The sequence below is a fragment of the Natator depressus genome, chromosome 1 (assembly GCF_965152275.1).
Source record: "Natator depressus isolate rNatDep1 chromosome 1, rNatDep2.hap1, whole genome shotgun sequence".
In the NCBI taxonomy this organism is placed as follows: Eukaryota; Metazoa; Chordata; order Testudines; family Cheloniidae; genus Natator; species Natator depressus.
Genome location: NC_134234.1, coordinates 260412499 through 260430784, shown reverse-complemented (window position 1 = coordinate 260430784; position 18286 = coordinate 260412499). Strand labels below are relative to the sequence as shown.

The 18286-nt window shown below is 46.8% G+C and overlaps 1 protein-coding gene across 6 annotated transcripts in view; it reads right to left on the bottom strand.

The window, feature by feature from the left end:
- Positions 1-5031: 5031 nt before the first annotated feature.
- Positions 5032-18286, bottom strand: part of GRIN2B (glutamate ionotropic receptor NMDA type subunit 2B) — a 284512-nt gene continuing 271257 nt past the window's right edge. For all 6 annotated transcript variants that reach the window (XM_074941765.1, XM_074941766.1, XM_074941764.1 and 3 more), the window contains 3 exons: positions 16415-16602; positions 12075-12313; positions 5032-8970 (listed from right to left, as the gene is read on the bottom strand). In XM_074941765.1, coding sequence (XP_074797866.1) covers positions 7072-8970; positions 12075-12313; positions 16415-16602 — 2326 coding nt within the window. In that variant the 3' untranslated portion in view covers positions 5032-7071. The remainder of the gene's footprint in view (positions 8971-12074; positions 12314-16414; positions 16603-18286) is intronic.

The following is an 18286-nucleotide window of genomic DNA, read 5'->3' as shown; positions in this document are numbered from 1 at the left end:
AGGGAGCAAACAGTGAGGGTGAGTGGTTGTGAGGGAAGAAACACAGAGATAGGATTGGAGGAGTGGGATGAGTATTGGGAAATAGGTGGACATGAGGGCAGAAAGATGAGGCAGTGAAGCACTGGAAAGGTTTGAACACCTGGGTAGGAGGTGGATTCGGAGGTGGATAGAGAGATTCTAAAGCGAATAATGTAAAGTAGCTAGGAACTGCACAAAGATAGCAGAGGTCACAGAACGATGCAGTCCCTGGTCCTCTAGGGATTTGGGAGGACAATACAAAGAGAGGACTGTGGAGAAAGTGGGTAAGGAGGAAATGAAGGCCCAGAGAAAGATTCCAGCAGAGGCAAGGTCATAACAACAATGGATTCTACTAACACTCCAGAGGGACGACAACAACCGGGACGAGAGAAGAGAAAGCAACCAGATAAAAGCAGCAAGTCACCTAGAGGAGGAAACAGCCCTGTGCCTCAGACAAACAGTCCCTAACAATCAACAAATCTTCTAATACAGGAAATTATTAAAACCCTCTCCTACCCCCCCCAACCCCAAATCTCCCCTACCTTGGGTCCCTTTCTTAACACACACATATAACATCCAGATAAACTTTCCGAACCAGCAAAAGCAGCCACTGAAACAACTTCAAACACCACATACCAAGAAAAACCACAATTTAGAAGTCAGCTTCCTCACCCCGCCCCCAGCCCATCATGCCATTGTTTAACAAGGAAATACTGTACATATATAAAAATCGCCCTCTTCCCCAACCTGAATGTAGTTGCTTGAATTAGCTTCTGTATATATATACATATATATATATTTATACACAATACTGCAGTCAAGGAAGCAGATGATATAAAAGTCACAAAATGAATACATTAAGTAAATAACTACCAGTAGAACATTAGGAAAGGTCACGTTGTTCCTACTTTGAGAAGATGCATCTTGGGACAGAAAGAGTCACAAAGCATACTGCAGTGTACTGGCTCTTGTGTGTGCACACGCACCACTGCCTCCTGCTAATGTCAGATCTGCTCACATGCATATTATTTCGCGCGCGTGTGTGTGTGTGTGTCCCTGTCCCTACGGGATGGAATGTCAGACTTGCTCAAGTGTTAATCAGCATTAGCTGTTTCAACTTTGAATGGTGGGAAACCTGAAAATACAGATTAAAAGCCCCATAACTACTAATGGCTAATGCAGATTCTTCTTTACCTCAGTGGGTAGAGAACTGTGCTCTTGGAGTTTAAGGTCATGAGGTCTGTTTCCCACGATACACAGTGATGGTTTCACTTTTCTATTTATTGGGCATTACTAATAAACCCAATTTTTTTCCGTGTCCACATTGCTGTCTGTAACCACCAAAAACTGTGAGAATTCACCCAAACGTTGTGGTTAAGAGAGGAAGTTGAGGATGCTGGAGAGATGGAGAGGGGACTCAAAGCCCATTAAAAAGTGATCTTGTTTTTCTAAGAGATGCCCCTGTTCGTCTGTGACTAGCCCTGATGAGTTCCAGACAGCCTGTGATGAAGATGACACAATAATTTTGGGGTTGCTGCTGAGCCAGTCATAATCCCAACCTTTCCTTGGGGGAGGGTTTCTTGTGTATGAGTGAATGGGTGAGGTGGGGCTATATGGCTTGGAAGTCTATTTGGTTGCAAAGTGGAAATAAGCCCTTGTGGGGACACAGCTTGGGTCCCTCTAGTTACTTTCTTGATGTGCCCTGCAGCATCCAGCAGCATGGTAGGTGTGGTCCACTTGGACATACCAGGTTTGATCAGCAGCAGGGAACCATTTATGGCAGATGGTAGGGGGGAGGGCATGGCTTTGAATCCTTCCCCATTTGCTGTCAGCAAGCCAGGAGCCTGACCATGCCATAAGTTTAATGCACAAAACTCCCAGGGACTTCAATATGAGTCATGCATGTGCCAAAAATCATCTAATCAGGTCCTAGGCTTTTCCATGCCTCTAGCTTGGGTAGAGCAGGAAAGTTCATGTGTACATCCTTAGGCCAACAGTGTGGATGGTCAGCACAACATTCCCTCATCAGCACTGTCCCCACGCTTTCCCCTCTTCTGGCAACCAAATATATGTGGGGAAATGTAAATCCCGCCCCATGGTTGCTTGACTGGAGTGAAGGGTGTGTGACAGCCCGCAGTCTGATCACTGGCCATGTTCTCAGGCTTGCTTACATCTATTAATAAACAATGGAGGTTGGAAAGCATGCCACATTTTATAGAAAGCTCTAAAGCAAAGACTTGCCTGCAAGATCCCTGAGGTACCATGTCAACCTGTCACCAGTATCACATCCTTACTCTCTCTTGCTAGTACCATCACTACGAGGAACAACCCTAGGATAACAGGGACTCTATTCAGAATGGGTGTGGGCATCTCCTTGCTATTAGGAGGTTAACTTTTGTGTGCATGCTGGACAGCTCTGAAGCAAAATGACCCATCCTGGCAACTATAACTTCACCATCAAACCCTATAATCTTTTAGGACATCATGGAAGAATCTTCCTCACTACATATAGGGAGAATCAAAATAACTCCCTAACGGAGTTTACAGTAGAGAACTGCTGAGCAATCTGAAGCCACTTGGGAAGTCCAGTGCCAAAAATATGGGGGATATGTTTGTGTCAGAGATGGTGATACATTTGTTTGAGGATGTACCACATTGTCTTGACTGACAGTGAGTGCTGATTGAAGCTTGTCTTTATATTTTTGAATTGATGTGTTATGTTCTGATATCAGGATCATGGTGTGTTGTGTTATGCCAGGATGTAGAATGTGATGGACTATTGTTATATCAGCCTATATTATGTTATATTATTTTAGAAAACCAGTGTGACTACTCCAACAGGGCATCATGCAAAGCTCCACAGCTTGGAAAGTCTGACTGCCAGACACCCTGAAATTTGTATGGGATAGTCCTGATATTTTAGGGACATTTGCTCCCCTCCCATTCTCCTTCAGTGCCATACATACATGCTGGCACTGCTCCAGAAGAAGAGGGATGATGAGAACATTAGAACATCTCAAAGGGAACCATGCCTGGGGCTCAAATGAAGAGGAATGTGGCAAATACATGGCCGGAGGTGGCAGATTCTTCCAGGTAGACTGAAAACATACAGTACAGCTCATTGTAACATCCATGATACAATGACTTCTGCCCTTCAACCCGAACCTCACTATTTTAGTAGCCAGAGCCTTTGAGGTGTGAAATGATCCCATAAAACGTCCCAGAAAATATTGTCTTTTACTAAGCGGAAGAAAAAGAGAGAGGGAGATGGCGGAAAGGGGAATGGAAAACATTTGTTGGGCTTTGGTATGAAAACCCCTGCTTTTTTGGAAGGTAAAAAGCATCACATGGGCTCTGTTCTAGCCGAAAGAGCACCTGATGCTAACATTACCTGTGTGCATCACTTGATTAATTACAATGAAATAACACTGAATCTAAAATCCTAAACTCACAACAGTGTTAATCACATCACTCTCTTTGCTGGATTATGATCTCCCCCAAACAACCCTCACCCCTCCTCCTGCCCCAAACACTCTCACCCATGGAACTCAAGTAAAAATAAGCAACCAGAAAAGGCCATTTGCAGGAGAAAGGGTTAACTAGATGGACTAATGGTCTGACCTGATATGGCAGAAGGCAAGATACCAGACTTCTGTAGGTTGACCAATAGTCCAACCTGGTGCTGCCAGTCCTACATTTCCAGTTGTCCTCAGAGGAGGTATTCATGTGGCTCATGGCACGGTTAATGTTTGCAAAGTGCTTTGAACATGAGAAGCGCTATACAGTGTAAATGCTAAATCTAATTATCATGGCAAACCATTATCTGCCAATCACTGGAACTAGGGACGGAGCAAACTAGTTCTGAGAAAATGAGAACCATACCAAAACATTGCCCAAAACACAAAATCTGAACCCTTTAGAGAGGTTTGAAATAGTCCTGTTGACTTCTTTTTGGTTTGTTTTCAGTTTAATTCCCTCCCAGCACCACCTTTGAGCTTCCTGGTTCCAGCTGCAAACAAGGTGAGGGGAAAGTACTGAAATAACAATCAGAGGCATGCTGTTCTTGCCAGCTGTCAAAAAACCCTTGGGAAGTGCCAGAAATCTTGCAAGCTTTCCCAGCGCCAAGATTTCTAAGCCAAAGCAGTATCGGAGAAGTCTCTATAGCATCGGGTGATGACCCAAACTGAACACCCAAATCAATGGCTCACCCCATCACTGGCAAAACAGCGCAATGTCTTGAGGCCCAAATTCCACAGACAGATGCGGAACAGAGTTTATAATCAAATGGGGAAGATGGGGTGCTTCCACCATGGCATGAAAACTCTGCTGGCAAGGATCGAGGTGACATGCCAGCATCTTCAATTCATGAAGATAAAAGCAAAAGGGGGGAATCACAGAATCATAGATTCTCCAGGTTGGACGGGGCCTCAGGAGGTCATCTAGTCCAACCCCCCTGCTCAGAGCAGGACCAATCCCCAGCTAAATGGTACTGGGCGGGGGGGAGGGAACACAGTGCACATGATTTTCTCTTGCTCTCCCATTTGCACGGCCTCGACCTGCGTAAACCGCTTCCACATACACAGCCTGAAAGTCATAGAAAACAAACAAAACAAACCAACCTCACCCCACCCTCCCTCCCACCCTGGTTGCCCCACAACCTGAATTTTCACGAGAAGAGAAACATCAATTTATACAAAATGCAATAGAAAAAAAATATTTACAAATGAAATGAATGCCTTCTTGGTGGCCACTGTCAGAGGGCTCTGACCAGTCGCCTCGTGTTCTGGATTGCAGATTGCTAGGTTAGTTCATTTGGCTTTTCTTTTAAAGGGAGGAGAGGGAAGGAATAAGCAGGTCCCTTCCCGTGATACCATGGGTGAAAATTCAAAGACCCTTCAACTCCTTCCCCTGTAATTTCCTCAGTGAAATCTAAACAAACCTCCCACCCTGCCCACCCTCTCCTCACACCATGAGACTTTTCAGCCCCCCAGCCCCAGCTTTAAAAAAAACTGAGGTCTTCTGTTGGCTTAAAAAAGGAAAGGTAGTAAGATAAAATCACCCGGGGCGCATTGAGGAGTGTGAGGGAGGGAGGGGTCTCAGCTCCAGGAATTGTTGCTTGAAAAAAATGGCTGCCTTCCTCTGTTTAGGGTCAATTCTATGCGCCACCCCAGTCAAATGTGGGATTTTTTTTAACCATCCCTCATGCGAATGAAGGCTGGCAGGACAATGGGACAGATCCATTTAAAAAGTCAGGGTCTGTACCACAAATTTCAGGGTGGGAGGTGCTGACCCGGGGTTCCACCTCAGTTCCTCCTGTTAAAGGGGAGGTGGACATCTCACTCCCACCATCACTCCCTTTAGTTTAGTTTAATTTGCATCTAAAATGATACAGTGGAAAGAAAACCACTTTTACCGATGCCACATGTGCTGGGAAAGCTGAGTACAGCGTTAGGCTATTCCAGCTTAGCACCTGTGCTAGTATTTCTCTCTCTCTCACGCGCACACACATACACACTCTTTCTCTCTCTCCCCCACCCTTCCACCTATGGTCTTCAGACCTCCTCATAGCTGCCGTGAGTGTTGTCATTCATTTATGTCATTCCCGCCTGCCCTCTGGAAGACAAGCCATGTGTTTCCACAGCACATTCAATAGCAAATGTAAGCCCGTATTCAGCAAGTGCGCACATACGTGCTGCACGTAGGCATTTAAGCAGTCCCTGCTACTGCCACGCTCACACGTTTTCCTCACACCTCCTTTTCCCTCAAAGCCAGACTCAGAACACTGTACCACCATCAGGAGGGAGAGCCCTGTGCCATATTTCTCTCTGCCCGGCAGGGGGAGGGGAAGGAGGAGGGATCAGGTCCCTTCCTGACCTGCCCCTCTACTTTTACATTGGCCAAAACAAGGCTGATATCTCCTGAAGTGGCAGGATGACAGATCTCCACTTCTGTCTCTCCCATATGCTCACGCTCTCTGCCTTTTCCCCAGCTTCTCAACCTTTGTCCTGCTGGGTTTGTTAGCTGTACACCCACTCCGTTTGTGGTATTGTTTCATTTTCCCACAGACATTTCAAGTGTAGAATGATCGTGTATACCCACCTACAAGCCAACTCACCTTATAAACTGCTCCAATGATTTAATTATGCCCAAAATTAACAATGAGTTAATTGCTAATGAACAAGCCAAGCCTTACCTCCCACCCCCAAGCTTCTCTCATTTTAGTGAACGCAAGTTCATCTCCCAGGCTTCCTGACCTCTGTGTCGCTTCCCCACCCCAGACCCAATAGCCTCCCCCATCTCTCCTGCTAGTCTGGCACAGATGTGCTGGCTGCGTTACCATAACGGAACCACCAGCCAGTCCTGCGTACAAATCACCCTTCCCGCCTCCAGAACGTGATTCCAAATTTCAGTGTAAATCTCTCAGTGTATATGCAAATACATATTTCAGCCCTAAACCCCCATAGTCTTCATGAAAAAAAAATTAAAGAGAACCTCAATATAACCAGTATGTAAGTGCATCAAGTCAATCCCATGTTATGTCTCCTTCATTTTATCCATGTATTCAATATTTTTTTTTCTAAACAGTTTTAGGAAGAATTGCCTGATAGAGCATTTTCCTTTGTGTCCATTCCACCTCTTCTGCTCTCTCCTCCTGTCGCGCATGCGCTTGCGTATCCCTTCGCTGTTTGCAGTTAAAAAAAACCCCGAAACAATACGGTCACGGTTCCTGCCCACACACCTTCCCCTGCCTCAGCCCAAACACACACCTTCTTCTCCACCTGGGACACCCTAAGCGAGGATACCCAATTCCTACGTCAACGGAAGTGTGATGACCAGGAATGGAGGAGGAAGGAGGGAGTAGGAAAATGGAAAGAGATAAACGGGGTGGGGAAAGAAAGAGGTGGCACTTGTCACCAGTGCTGCCCTAGAGAGAACTCAGAACTCCAGTGTTCCACAAAGAACCAAGAGAGTAGCAAATGGGCACCAGGTCTGACCCCATCCTGCCCTCCCACACTCCACATTCTCCGCTGCTCCCCACATGCTTCCCCTCACTCAGACATCAGACTCAATACTGGAGAGTTTCTCATAAACATGCCCGTTGCTGGAGCCGTTGAAAGCCCTGGGGGTTTTGTTGTTAGGCACACAGGGGTTGGACTGGTTCCCTATACAGATGTCCTTCTGGAAACGGGCTGGCACAGCCCCGTGAAGGGCTGAGACCACTGGCTTGTTGGTGGTGACAATGGCTCGGAAGTCCGGCCTGGCTTTGGGCCCACCTGCCACCACAGGCTGCCTGAAGAAATAGGATTTGCTGCCATGGAGCAAGCATTGGTCATCCCCAAAAGTGGGGATGAAAGGGTTTTGCGTGACCCGGTCAGGGTAGAGTGACTTGCTGAGCATGTAGCTGCTGCTGCCGGGGTTGTTGTGGTGGTGATGGCTGGTGGCGGGCACTGAGGACTTGTTGTTGGCAAAAGCGGTCTCGCTGGATGACATGTCAAACATGTGGGCATAGGGGCTCCCCTCCAAAAAGCGGCCCTTGTCCTTCAGGCTCACGCTGCGGGGAGCCAGGGCTGACTCATCCTTCTGCAGGTCCACGAAGGTGTCATAGGAGTGCTGCCGGCGGAGCTTGTTGCGGTTCTTCTTCTGCACCTTGGAGGCAGAGTTAGATGGGCTCTGAGGATACTTGGAGGAGGTGGCGCTGGTCGTCACTGGCACCGGGGCAGATGGCTGGTCCAGCTCTTGGAGAGAGTTGTCCTCGCTGATGTCATAGAGGTTGCCTGCCTTCTTGCAGGCCTCACACCGGATACAGGGCTGGCGAGTGGAGTTTTGCCCCACCACTGCCGGGGTATAGTTGTGCAATTTAGAGGGGCAACTGCGGCAGAAATTAGCCCCTGGCCGGTCTTCCCAGTCTAGGTTGGTCAGGTTCTTCTCCCATGGTGCTGGCACTCCACTTACAACACCATGCTTGTGGTCATTGGCTCCTCCAAAGTCCGCTGACCCATGCTTGTGGTGGGCCCTGTTGGTGCAGGACCCTCCTCCCCCTACAGCATCGCGCTTGAACTCATCTCCCCGCTCTTTGTAGATATCCGTCAGGTCCACATGCTCCCAATGCGGTGAGTTCTCCTTGGTCCGGAACTGGTCCAGGTAGAAGTCCCGTAGCCCTTCCTTGTCCCTAAAATAGCGCTTGTGGTCTGGGGAGCGGGGTGGGCGCCTGCGGTAGGCCAGCTCGATCTCATCAAACTCCCGCCGCGATTTGGCTGAAGCTGGACGTTTCTTCAGGCTGTCCTTATACTGCTGTTTCCGCCGCTTGGCGGCATTGCCTTCGATGTTGCCATAGGTCACCGTATGGGTGGAAATGTCGGAGACATCTGAGCGGATCAAGTCGTCATGGCCCCCTCCGCCGCTGTAGCGATCGTTCTTGAAGGAGAACTTGCCATAGAGGTCACCCAACTGACTGTGCTTGGAAGGTGGCAAACCAATGTCCAGTGGCTTCTTAGCAATGGACCTGGGCTGAGCGGAGAAGGGTGGGTTGTCACAGTCATACAGTCCATCGATGGAGCTGGCACTACCAATGCTGTGGGGCCGATGGTGGTGGTGGTAGTGGTCCTGATACACATTGCTGTCCTTCAGTTGCAGGTTGCCAAAGGTCCGTTCTACTTCGCTAATGTAGTCGCTGAAGAGGTTCTCCTCGCAGGGCGGGTTGTTATAAGATTTGCAGTCAGAGTGGGTGAAGCTGCGGCGGTGCTCAGAGATATCGTAGACTGAGGATTCACGGCGGATGAAATCCAGGGCACTCTGCGGTGAGCCATTGACACCTGACAGGTTGGCCATGTTCTTTGCTGTGCGGAGCAGGCGCAAGATGTTGGAATGGGTGTTGTTCATGGTGGCTGTGGGGGAGTTCATCGCTGACTGGTGCTCCTCAATGGCTACCCCATGGATGCAGCTGTAGATACCCTGAAATGAAACGGAGGAGACAGAGGTGAGTGCTTCTGCAGGTGGGCAGAAAGGAGAAGACACAGGGCTGGGAGAACTGAGTCAGGGAAACAGAGAAAACAGTTTGTTCTAGCATGGGACCCTAGAGTTTGCCAATCTTGCATCACTATGAAATGAGGTCAAACCTGCATGTATCAACACTGAGTATTCTTTCTCTCTGTATCCTGCCCCCGACCTTTCTGTTTTTTCCTTCCTCTCCATCTCTCTTCCTCTACTTTGCTCCCTCTCATTTCCTCTCCCGCTCTTCTTTTCTCTCATTCACCTCCTTTCACCAGCAGAACAGTCAAGAGAGGAAGGACAGCCTTGTGTGAAGGTACTGAACAGGGACTCAAAAATCTGGGTTCTGTTTCCAGCTGTAGCACAGACTGCCTGTGGGACCATAGGCAAGTCACTTAGCCTCTCTCTGGCTCCAGCTGTCGAAGGGGAATAACAACACTTCCTTTGTCTGTCTTTTCTAGTTAGATTACAGTATGAGCTCTTTGGGGGCAGGGACTGTCTCTGACTAAGTGTCTGGACAGTGCCTAGCGCAATAGGGCTCTCATGTCAATTGGGACCTCTAGGGATTATCCTAGTATAAATAAATAAATTAAATATTAAATGAGAATAATGATAGTTTCCATTTGGGAAGACGTTCATTTATTTGGGGTAGAAGGAATCAATACCTCACAAGATAAGGGTCCTCTTCAAAAGCCATTAATTCCAAGGACAAAACTATCTCCCCTGCAGTATACAAGCAAAGCTCTCTGATGTCAGTGGGAGTTATTCAAGCCCAGCAGCTGGCACTTTGGATTCCAAGATGGGCATCAGCACCACAGATAATGTCTGTGAGAACAGCCGCCTCAGAATTGGGCAAACACTAAATTTCTGCATGGATGCAAGGAGTTCAGGATAGCCTTGTTTTGCCCTGAAATTCATTCTCAGACTTCATTGAATCAAGCTGGCCAGGGACTGGTTAAAAAGGAGAAAGCTTCTCTTGTCATCTACTTGGATACTTTAGTCATCATCACAGATTAGAAAAGGAAATGAGGAGAAAGAGCAGGACCGATGAATGGGTATTTAGCTCTTTAGCGTTTAGCTGAGTATGGCACAACAGATTTTTTTAATTACTTTCAAGTTAAATCTAACACTGATAACATAAAACATAAGAACTGCCACACTGGGTCAGACCAAAGGTCCATCTAGCCCAGTATCCTGTCTTCCAACAGTGGCCAATGCCAGGTGCCTCAGAGGGAATGAACAGAACACGTAAATCATCAGGTGATCCATGCCCTGTCACCCATTCCCAACTTCTGGCAAACAGGGGCTAGGGACACCATCCCTGCCCGTCCTGGCTAATAGCCATTGATGGACCTATCCTCCATGAATTTATCTAGTTCTTTTTTAAACCCTATTACAGTCTTGGCCTTCACAACATCCTCTAGCAAAGAGTTCCACAGATTGACTGTGTGTTGTGTGAAGAAATACTTCCTTTTGTTTGTTTTATACCTGCTGCCTATTCATTTCATTTGGTGACCCCTAGTTCAGGAATCAGATTGACATCCTTGGAAAGTGAAATCCTCAATTCAACTGCAAAACAGACAGCAGCAGTGCAAGATTTCTCCATGTTTCCCCAACTAGTGTATCTCAGCCATGACACAGAAGGACCACTTTTGTGGGTGAGAGAGGTGTTCAGATTCCATGACTCATTCCTCATTTGCCTCCTTAGTGAGGCTACCAATCTGGGGTCCAATTAATGTCAAATGTGAAGTGAACACCAGTGTATTATAAAGTGGACTGACCACCAAGTCATTTCACATAGTGACATAGGTCACCCAACAACTAGCAGAAGGTTAATGACTTTCAGTCATCACCAACCAGGCCCAGATTTATACAGATAACCAAGAGATAAAAGGATCTGCATTCTGTTAATAATCTCCTGACACATCCAGTTCCCCCATCTGATCTCCAACCTGGGATAAGATTGGGACTGGTGATATAAGCAGGACTTTCTACCCCTATTGCCCATTCAACTAAGCCATCTAATTCCCCCAAACAGTGTAGCACTCTTCATACGACCACTTTATTGTCACAGGGATGGTGATATCAGAATGGAGCAGAAGGAGATGCCAGAAGCAGGAAGAAGAGGAAGAAAGCTCTAAATGGAGCACAAATATTATGTACAAGAGGAGAAGAAGGATCACACAGAAATGACTAGCTGGAGAAGCTCATTTAGAGATAAAGGAGACTCTTGAAAGGGGAATGTTTATGGTAGGTTTTGCACTGAGTGAGTGCTGAGGGCAAGTGGCTATCCTTTTTTCCAGGGGCTTGTGTGTTGGTCACAGTATGAATTTAGGTTAGGGGCCTCCTACTGCTCAAAACAATCACAAGACAGTGCTGATTTCTCATAGAATTATCTGAATCGCTCCAACACAAAGGACAATTTAAGTTTGGTGTTCTAACTAAGACCAGAGGAGAATTGGTTGATGGAGAAAACTGCCACAACCTTTCCTCCAAGAATTCAGTGTCCTTTCAAACAATTTTGGAGGGATATAAAAGTTACAAAAAGAAAAGGAGTACTTGTGGCACCTTAGAGACTAACCAATTTATTTGAGCATAAGCATCAAATGATCAAATAATGCATCCGATGAAGTGAGCTGTAGCTCACGAAAGCTTATGCTCAAATAAATTGGTTAGTCTCTAAGGTGCCACAAGTCCTCCTTTTCTTTTTGCGAATACAGACCAACACGGCTGCTACTCTGGAACTTGTCATAAAAGTTACATTAACTTTTTTATATAGTTTCCCATTTTCACGACTGCCTCACCATTACCCAGTTTCAACAGAGAGCAGAAATTATGAAACACTGTGAGGAAAAGGCAGTTCTCCCAAGGAAAGTGGTGGCAACCCTTGTAACATTGAAAACCAGAGTGGTCAAAACGCTGGACAATATAGTGGAGGCAACAGCCTTTCGTTGGCTGTGTGTAAGAGGGATGGCCAAGAGAATCTAGTAGGACTATCCCATTTCTAATTTCTATGACTATATGACTTCACCTCCGCACTGTTCCTTCCATTTTCTGAAGACACTCACCCTGCTGATGGAGAAGACCATGCCAGGCTTGCCAGAGCAGATGCCTATGAAGCAGTGGCGGAATTGCCAGTAGAAGAGATGCTCACAGATGAAGGTGATAAGGCTGAGGGCCATGGCTGCCCCCAGCATATAGAAGACACCTGCCATGTTATCTATGTCCAGCTGGCTGCTCATTACCTCATTCTTTTCATTGTGACAAATTCCAGTAAGCCACAGAGCTTCCAGCTCCTCCATCTCCCCTGGAAACAGACAGACAGATAGAAGGAGATAAAGTTGAGTCAATCCCGCATTGGCTGAGAGACTGGAGTAGAAGTGGACTGGGGTAGGAGAAGCTGACTGGATAGGTCTTTTCCAATGGCTGAGCCCTGTTTGCACACCAGCTGTCTGGTCATGGTGGAACTCTGTCCATATAACATTGTGACTAGCACTTTTGGTAGGATGCAGCATTTCAAAGCAGTAAAAAACCATTGCATCAGTCAGAGGAGAGGTAACAGGGCAACATTCTGCCATAACCAGACATTGGTGACAAAAAGCTGTATCACAGGACATCTGCCATGCGACCAAAAGTCCTCTATATTGAGGAAGTTCCACACCAGTTCACTCACTGAGATATCAAGTCATAGCAAGGTTTTCTGGCAAGACACTGCTCAAATTTGCACATGGTGCTTGATTATGGACCTTTCAACCAGTGGTGAGCTGGAGCCGGTTCACACCAGTTCACTGGAACCGATTGTTAAATTCAGAAGCCCTTTTAGAACCGGTTGTTGGGACAACCGGTTCTAAAAGGGCTTCTAAATTTAACAACCAGCCAAAAGTGGCGCCTTCGGCACCAACTCTCTGGGGCTGGAGCATCCACGGGGAAAATTTGGTGGGTGCAGAGCACCCATTGGCAGCTCCCCGCCCGGCCCCAGCTCACCTCACCTCCGCTCCGCCTCCGCCTCCTCCCCTGAATGCGCCGCCCCGCTCAGCTTCTCTGCCCCCGCCCTCCCACCGGCTTCCCGCGAATCAGCTGTTCACACGGGAAGCCTGGGAGGGCTGAGAAGCAAGCAGCGGCTTCGCGCTCAGGCCCAGGGAGCCAGAGGTGGGGAAGAGGTGAGCTGGGGCGGGGGGGAGCAAGGAGGGCCACCCGCGCCGCAGCAGGTAACCTGCGCGCCCCCCGGGTTACCTGAGCACAAAGCCACCTGCTTCTCAGCCCTCCCTGGCTTCCCGTGTGAACAGCTGATTCGCAGGAAACCTGGGGGGCGGGGCGCGGAGAAGCAGAGCGGGGCGGCGTGTTCAGGGGAGGAGGCGGAGTGGAGGTGAGGTGAGCTGGGGCTGGGCGCGGGCGGGGAGCTGCCGGTGGGTGCTCTGCACCCACCAAATTTTTCCCGTGGGTGCTCCAGCCCTGGAGCGCCCAGGAAGTCGGTGCCTAAGGCGCCACTTTTGATGTGATCAGTGTGGGGAGCGGCCACTCCCCCTGCCCCCCCCAGCTACGCTCCCATGCCCCTAGAAGCCAGAGGGACCTGCCGAATGCTTCCTGGGAGCCGCCCCAGGTAAGCACCGCCAGGACTCCCCACCTCGCCCCCCGGCAGGTGGCTCCTAGGGGCGGGGTGCAGTGGGCACCCACTACGGTGGCCCACGAGACCCTCCTGCCTGGTTCTGGGGGAAGTCAGGGGACAGGGGTGGATGGGGCAGGGGTCCTGGGTGGGGGCGTCAAGGAACGCAGGGGGTTGGATGGGGCAGGAGTCCCGGGGGGCGGGGGTGGGCCACGAGCCCCTCGTGGGGTGAGGAGGGAACTGGTTGTTAAGATTTTGGCAGCTCATCACTGCTTTCAACCCCCAGCACTGCACACACTGGGGGCTAGATGAACCAGATCACTTGATGGTTGATGGGGGAAGTTTTGACTGGTTGGATGAGCTGAGCCAGTTTCTCATTGACTGGGTGAACTAGGCAAGTTGCGAGCTCTGCAATATTTCCTGTCACCAGGCCAGTAGGGTATATAGCAGATTAATAAACTACATTCCTTTAAGAGGTTTACTTATTCTATAACTTTTGACATAGCATTTATTTAACCTTAGGAAGATTCAGTTTTTATTTTCTGTGAATTTTGAGGGATAACTTCAAGTGTTTAGTTCCAAACACTTTCCTGAAACTTTTATCAATTTAAATTTTTGCACTAGCAGGAAATAAAGCCTGAGATACCAAATGCAAATACTTAAACATTTACTTATAGGAGAAGTAAAGATTCTTAACAGATTCAGAAATGAAATTATAATATATACGACTTATAACATTTCATAACATTATGTTTTTGTTAACAGGCTGTAAAGCAGGATTGAAAGTAAAAGATGACACCAATTATCTCCAAGTCCAGTAATACATGGTTTTTAACTTTCCCTTTCAGTAAATGTCAATGAAACGGGGAAAAAAAAATATGTTTTTGGATAGGAGAGAGAAAACAGTTACTACTAGCACAGATCAACAAATGAGCCAAAATGTTCATGAAAATCTTTTAGGCTGAAATTCAAAATGTTGATGAAATTTTCCATTGAAATTTCTTATTTTAAATTTTTTCAGTCAACTCTATAACTGGTCAAAAATAGACTGACATTTTCACAAAAATGTTTTCAGTGTTTTTGATTTATTTTTTCCAATTTTGTCAAAATTTCAAATGTCTAACCAGCATAAATTATTGCCAATTTATGCCAAGTAACAATAAATATTTCCTGTCTTAGATTTATTGCACACTCAACCCTGGCACAGGATTTTCAGGATCTATAAAGAGATTCAAAAACAGAGAGAGGCTCTGTCTTGGGAATGCTTTTCATGCTTCTGGGGAAGATGGGAGTTACTCACACTTTTCAGGATCAGACACAGACAGGGAGAAATTCCCCACATTTATATGGTGTCATATTGCAGTGTGAGGTATTATGGGATTTTTATGCCTTCCTCTGAAGTATTCAGTATTAGCCACTACTGGAGAAAGAATACTCTACCACAATGATGTGCAAACTTTTCCAGTCACGCCACTCCCCGCAACCAATTAATGGAATCTGTCTGCACCCCACCTCCATTACTTCACAGCCAAGACTTCCTCAGCAGCAGGCTGCTTCTGCCTTGCAGGCAGGCTGCACCACTAAGGCAGGACCAACACCTGCCCCTCTGCCCCGCCCCCCTCGGGTTTTCAGGGTGGGTCAAGGCATGTGCGACAGTCTCTGGGGGTGGAGCCAGGGCTGGGCGTGGAGGCTGCCAGGAGCGGAAACCAGTGCAGCACACTGACCCACAGAGGTGAGTCAGAGGATGGAGGTGGCCCACAGAGGTGAGTCAGAGGATGGAGGTGGCACTCCCTCCCCAGCCCCTGTGGGGGCTGGCCCACGCCCCACTATGCAGGGCTGGCACAAGCCGCCTGGTGTTGCCGCTCAGCCCCCTGAATGTTCCTCCACACACCCCCTGGGGGGGGCGTGCCCCACAGTTTGCGAACCACTGCACTACCAGACTGATGGCCCACTGTTCTGTTAACCTACATCAATTCTTGTGTTCTTCCTGTATTTACTATACCAGACTTTTTTTTTCTGATTTTAGACTTCCTATTCATTTACAAAATAAGATCAACATTTTTAATTTTCTAAAAAGAATATCCAGAAAGGAGTGAGGTGAAAGAGAAAGAAAAAGCACAAGAAGAGTCTAACAAAAAGGAAGCTCCAATCCCATCAACAATCCACCATATCTTTAAAGTGGCAGTATTTTATTCACTAAGGATTGGGGAAAACCAGCTTGTATACAGTAAACACTGATCAGATCTTTCACTACAAAATTTATCCCTGAATCCCCAACTTGCTTATTTATTTATTTATTTACTTTTAGGTTTAAGAAAGTTTCGTATTCTCTTTCCTCCAGGCATGTTTAATTATTGATCACATGGGTGTTGCACAGCTTGGTGCTGTCTGGAAAACACAGGCATGCCGGAAATAAGTACTGAAAGCGCCATTCTCACTTGGATTTCTGATTATGGTTAAAACCAAGAACTACCAAAAATCTGACAAGGAAAAGCCTGTTCTCACACGATTTCCAGAGTGAAGACGTTCAGATAAACTTCAAATACACGTCTGAACTTTTGGGGGCTTAATTCTCATTAAACCTTTGGAAATTGTGATATTACCCCTGAAGATGTTATTAACTTGCATAAATCATATCCAACTGTGTGTGTCTAGCCCCATCCCTCTCCCAACACGCTTTTTCACTACTCTTGCACCGTTTATCAAGTCTAAGATGTCAGGGTCAGGGAGGGAACCCCATTTCCATACAGACAGGATCTGGAAATTTGAGAGGAAGCCCCATACCTCTTTGCACAGGTCACTTACCATCACCAAAAAGCTGTAGAATGGCAAGATCTACCTGACGCTTCCAGCCCGAGTCCTTTTGGATGGCAATGCCATAGCCAGTAGAGGCAAAAACCTTCCCACTACCAATCGTTACCAGCTTGCATCCTTCGTCTCTGCCAGCCATGTAGTTTAGCACTGCTGCGTCATAAATGAATGCATCCAATTTCCTGCCGGGGTGCAAGAAAAAGGGAGAATACAGTAAAGAAAAGATCTGTGTGCGTTCAGATCATTGCACATAACTGAAAGGAACTGCTGATACCAAGAACAGTGGCCTTAACTAAGTAAGGATGGGAGGAACTCGTCCAGATAGAATACTGTAAATTGCCTCCTGAACCTTCAACAGGAACTGAAATCTGAGACGAGAATCTTTTTTGAATTTGAGTTAGATTAGATAAGGACTCATCTCTCTCTCCCTGACATCCAGCATGGTCTCCAAAGAGGCAGTGTGAAGGAACATTAGAACAGAAGTCTATTACAGGGTCAAGGCTGAATGAAGAGGAAGCTGAAGGGAGGTTTATGTTCAAAATAATATCTTGAATTTATATAGTGCCTTTCACCCCAAAGGATCCTAAAGTACTTTACTGAATACATAAATACCGCACAACAAATTAGGACCTGAAGTAAGGAAGAAAGCCATTTCCACTGATGATGTGATTTAGCTAAGCAGAATGTAATTATTCAGATTATATTTGGTCAGGACCCTGAATTTAACACCTATGTTACTGTGAAAAATCCCACAGGATCTTTAACTGTGATAAGTGGTTAGGACAGCAGTCTTACGTCTCACCATGAAGACAGTAGCCTTAGCGTTACAGTGCCTTGCTAGCAGAACACGGCAAAAAACGAGTTCAGTACAGACTCAGAGGAATCACCAACACTGACGCTATATAATGACATGCTAGGGTGGATACGCTCGAGAGACGGCAGGTAGCAGAGCAGTCTGTTGGGAGCCCCTCTCTGCATCCCAGTAAAATAATCTTTTTTTTTTTTCTTTTTTCTTTTTTTGTCATGTACAAGGGAGAGCAACTAGGGAAAATACCTGAACAGGAATTTGGATCTTCCAAATAATCAGATAGCTGAGGAGTAAATCCTACCACTAAATATGAACTGAACCACTTTTTACAGAGGACAAAAGACCTTCCATTTCCCACCTACACTCACAGCCACCTCATCGTTCTAATCCACTGTAAGTAGATTTCCAGGATGGCCAGTATCCCAGTACATGTGCCTATCTAGAGTGAAGTCTGTCTCAGGGCATTTATGTGTCAGGGATGACATCTCTTCTGAACGGAGTACATTTCTAGGATGACATCTATCTGAGGGCATATATATTTCCTGGATGATGCCTATCCTGACATGTATATTTCCAGGATGGCATCCAGAAACTGTATAGTCATTTGTAATGGGCTACGCTCCCCTGAGCCTAGCAAATAGGTTAGAAATGTTCAGTCAATCTAAAAATTAAATTGGCTGAACATCCCTTAGTGCTTCAGAATAAACCTTATCAGAGGGTGCAGGGCCTTGCAAGCCAGAGTGAGGCTCAAGGATCTTTTTTACACCGGGTGGGGCCCTGAAAACTAGAGGGAAGTTTACCAAGGCCGGGGCTGTATTCATACAGAGATCTGTAAACTAGATAGGGCTTCTACCTAGCTCTCGGAGGGGAGCATAGTGACTGGTACACCTAAACAAGTTGTTCAGAGCACATACTTTTTCCAGTGAATGTTTCCCTCTCTGTTTTCCAAATTATCTATGAAGAGACTCTGATTTTCACAGATCTGTTCAGATTCAAAAGATTTTGACAGGCACTTTATGCAAAGACTTTCTACCCTATGGGTCATTCGCAAACTATTT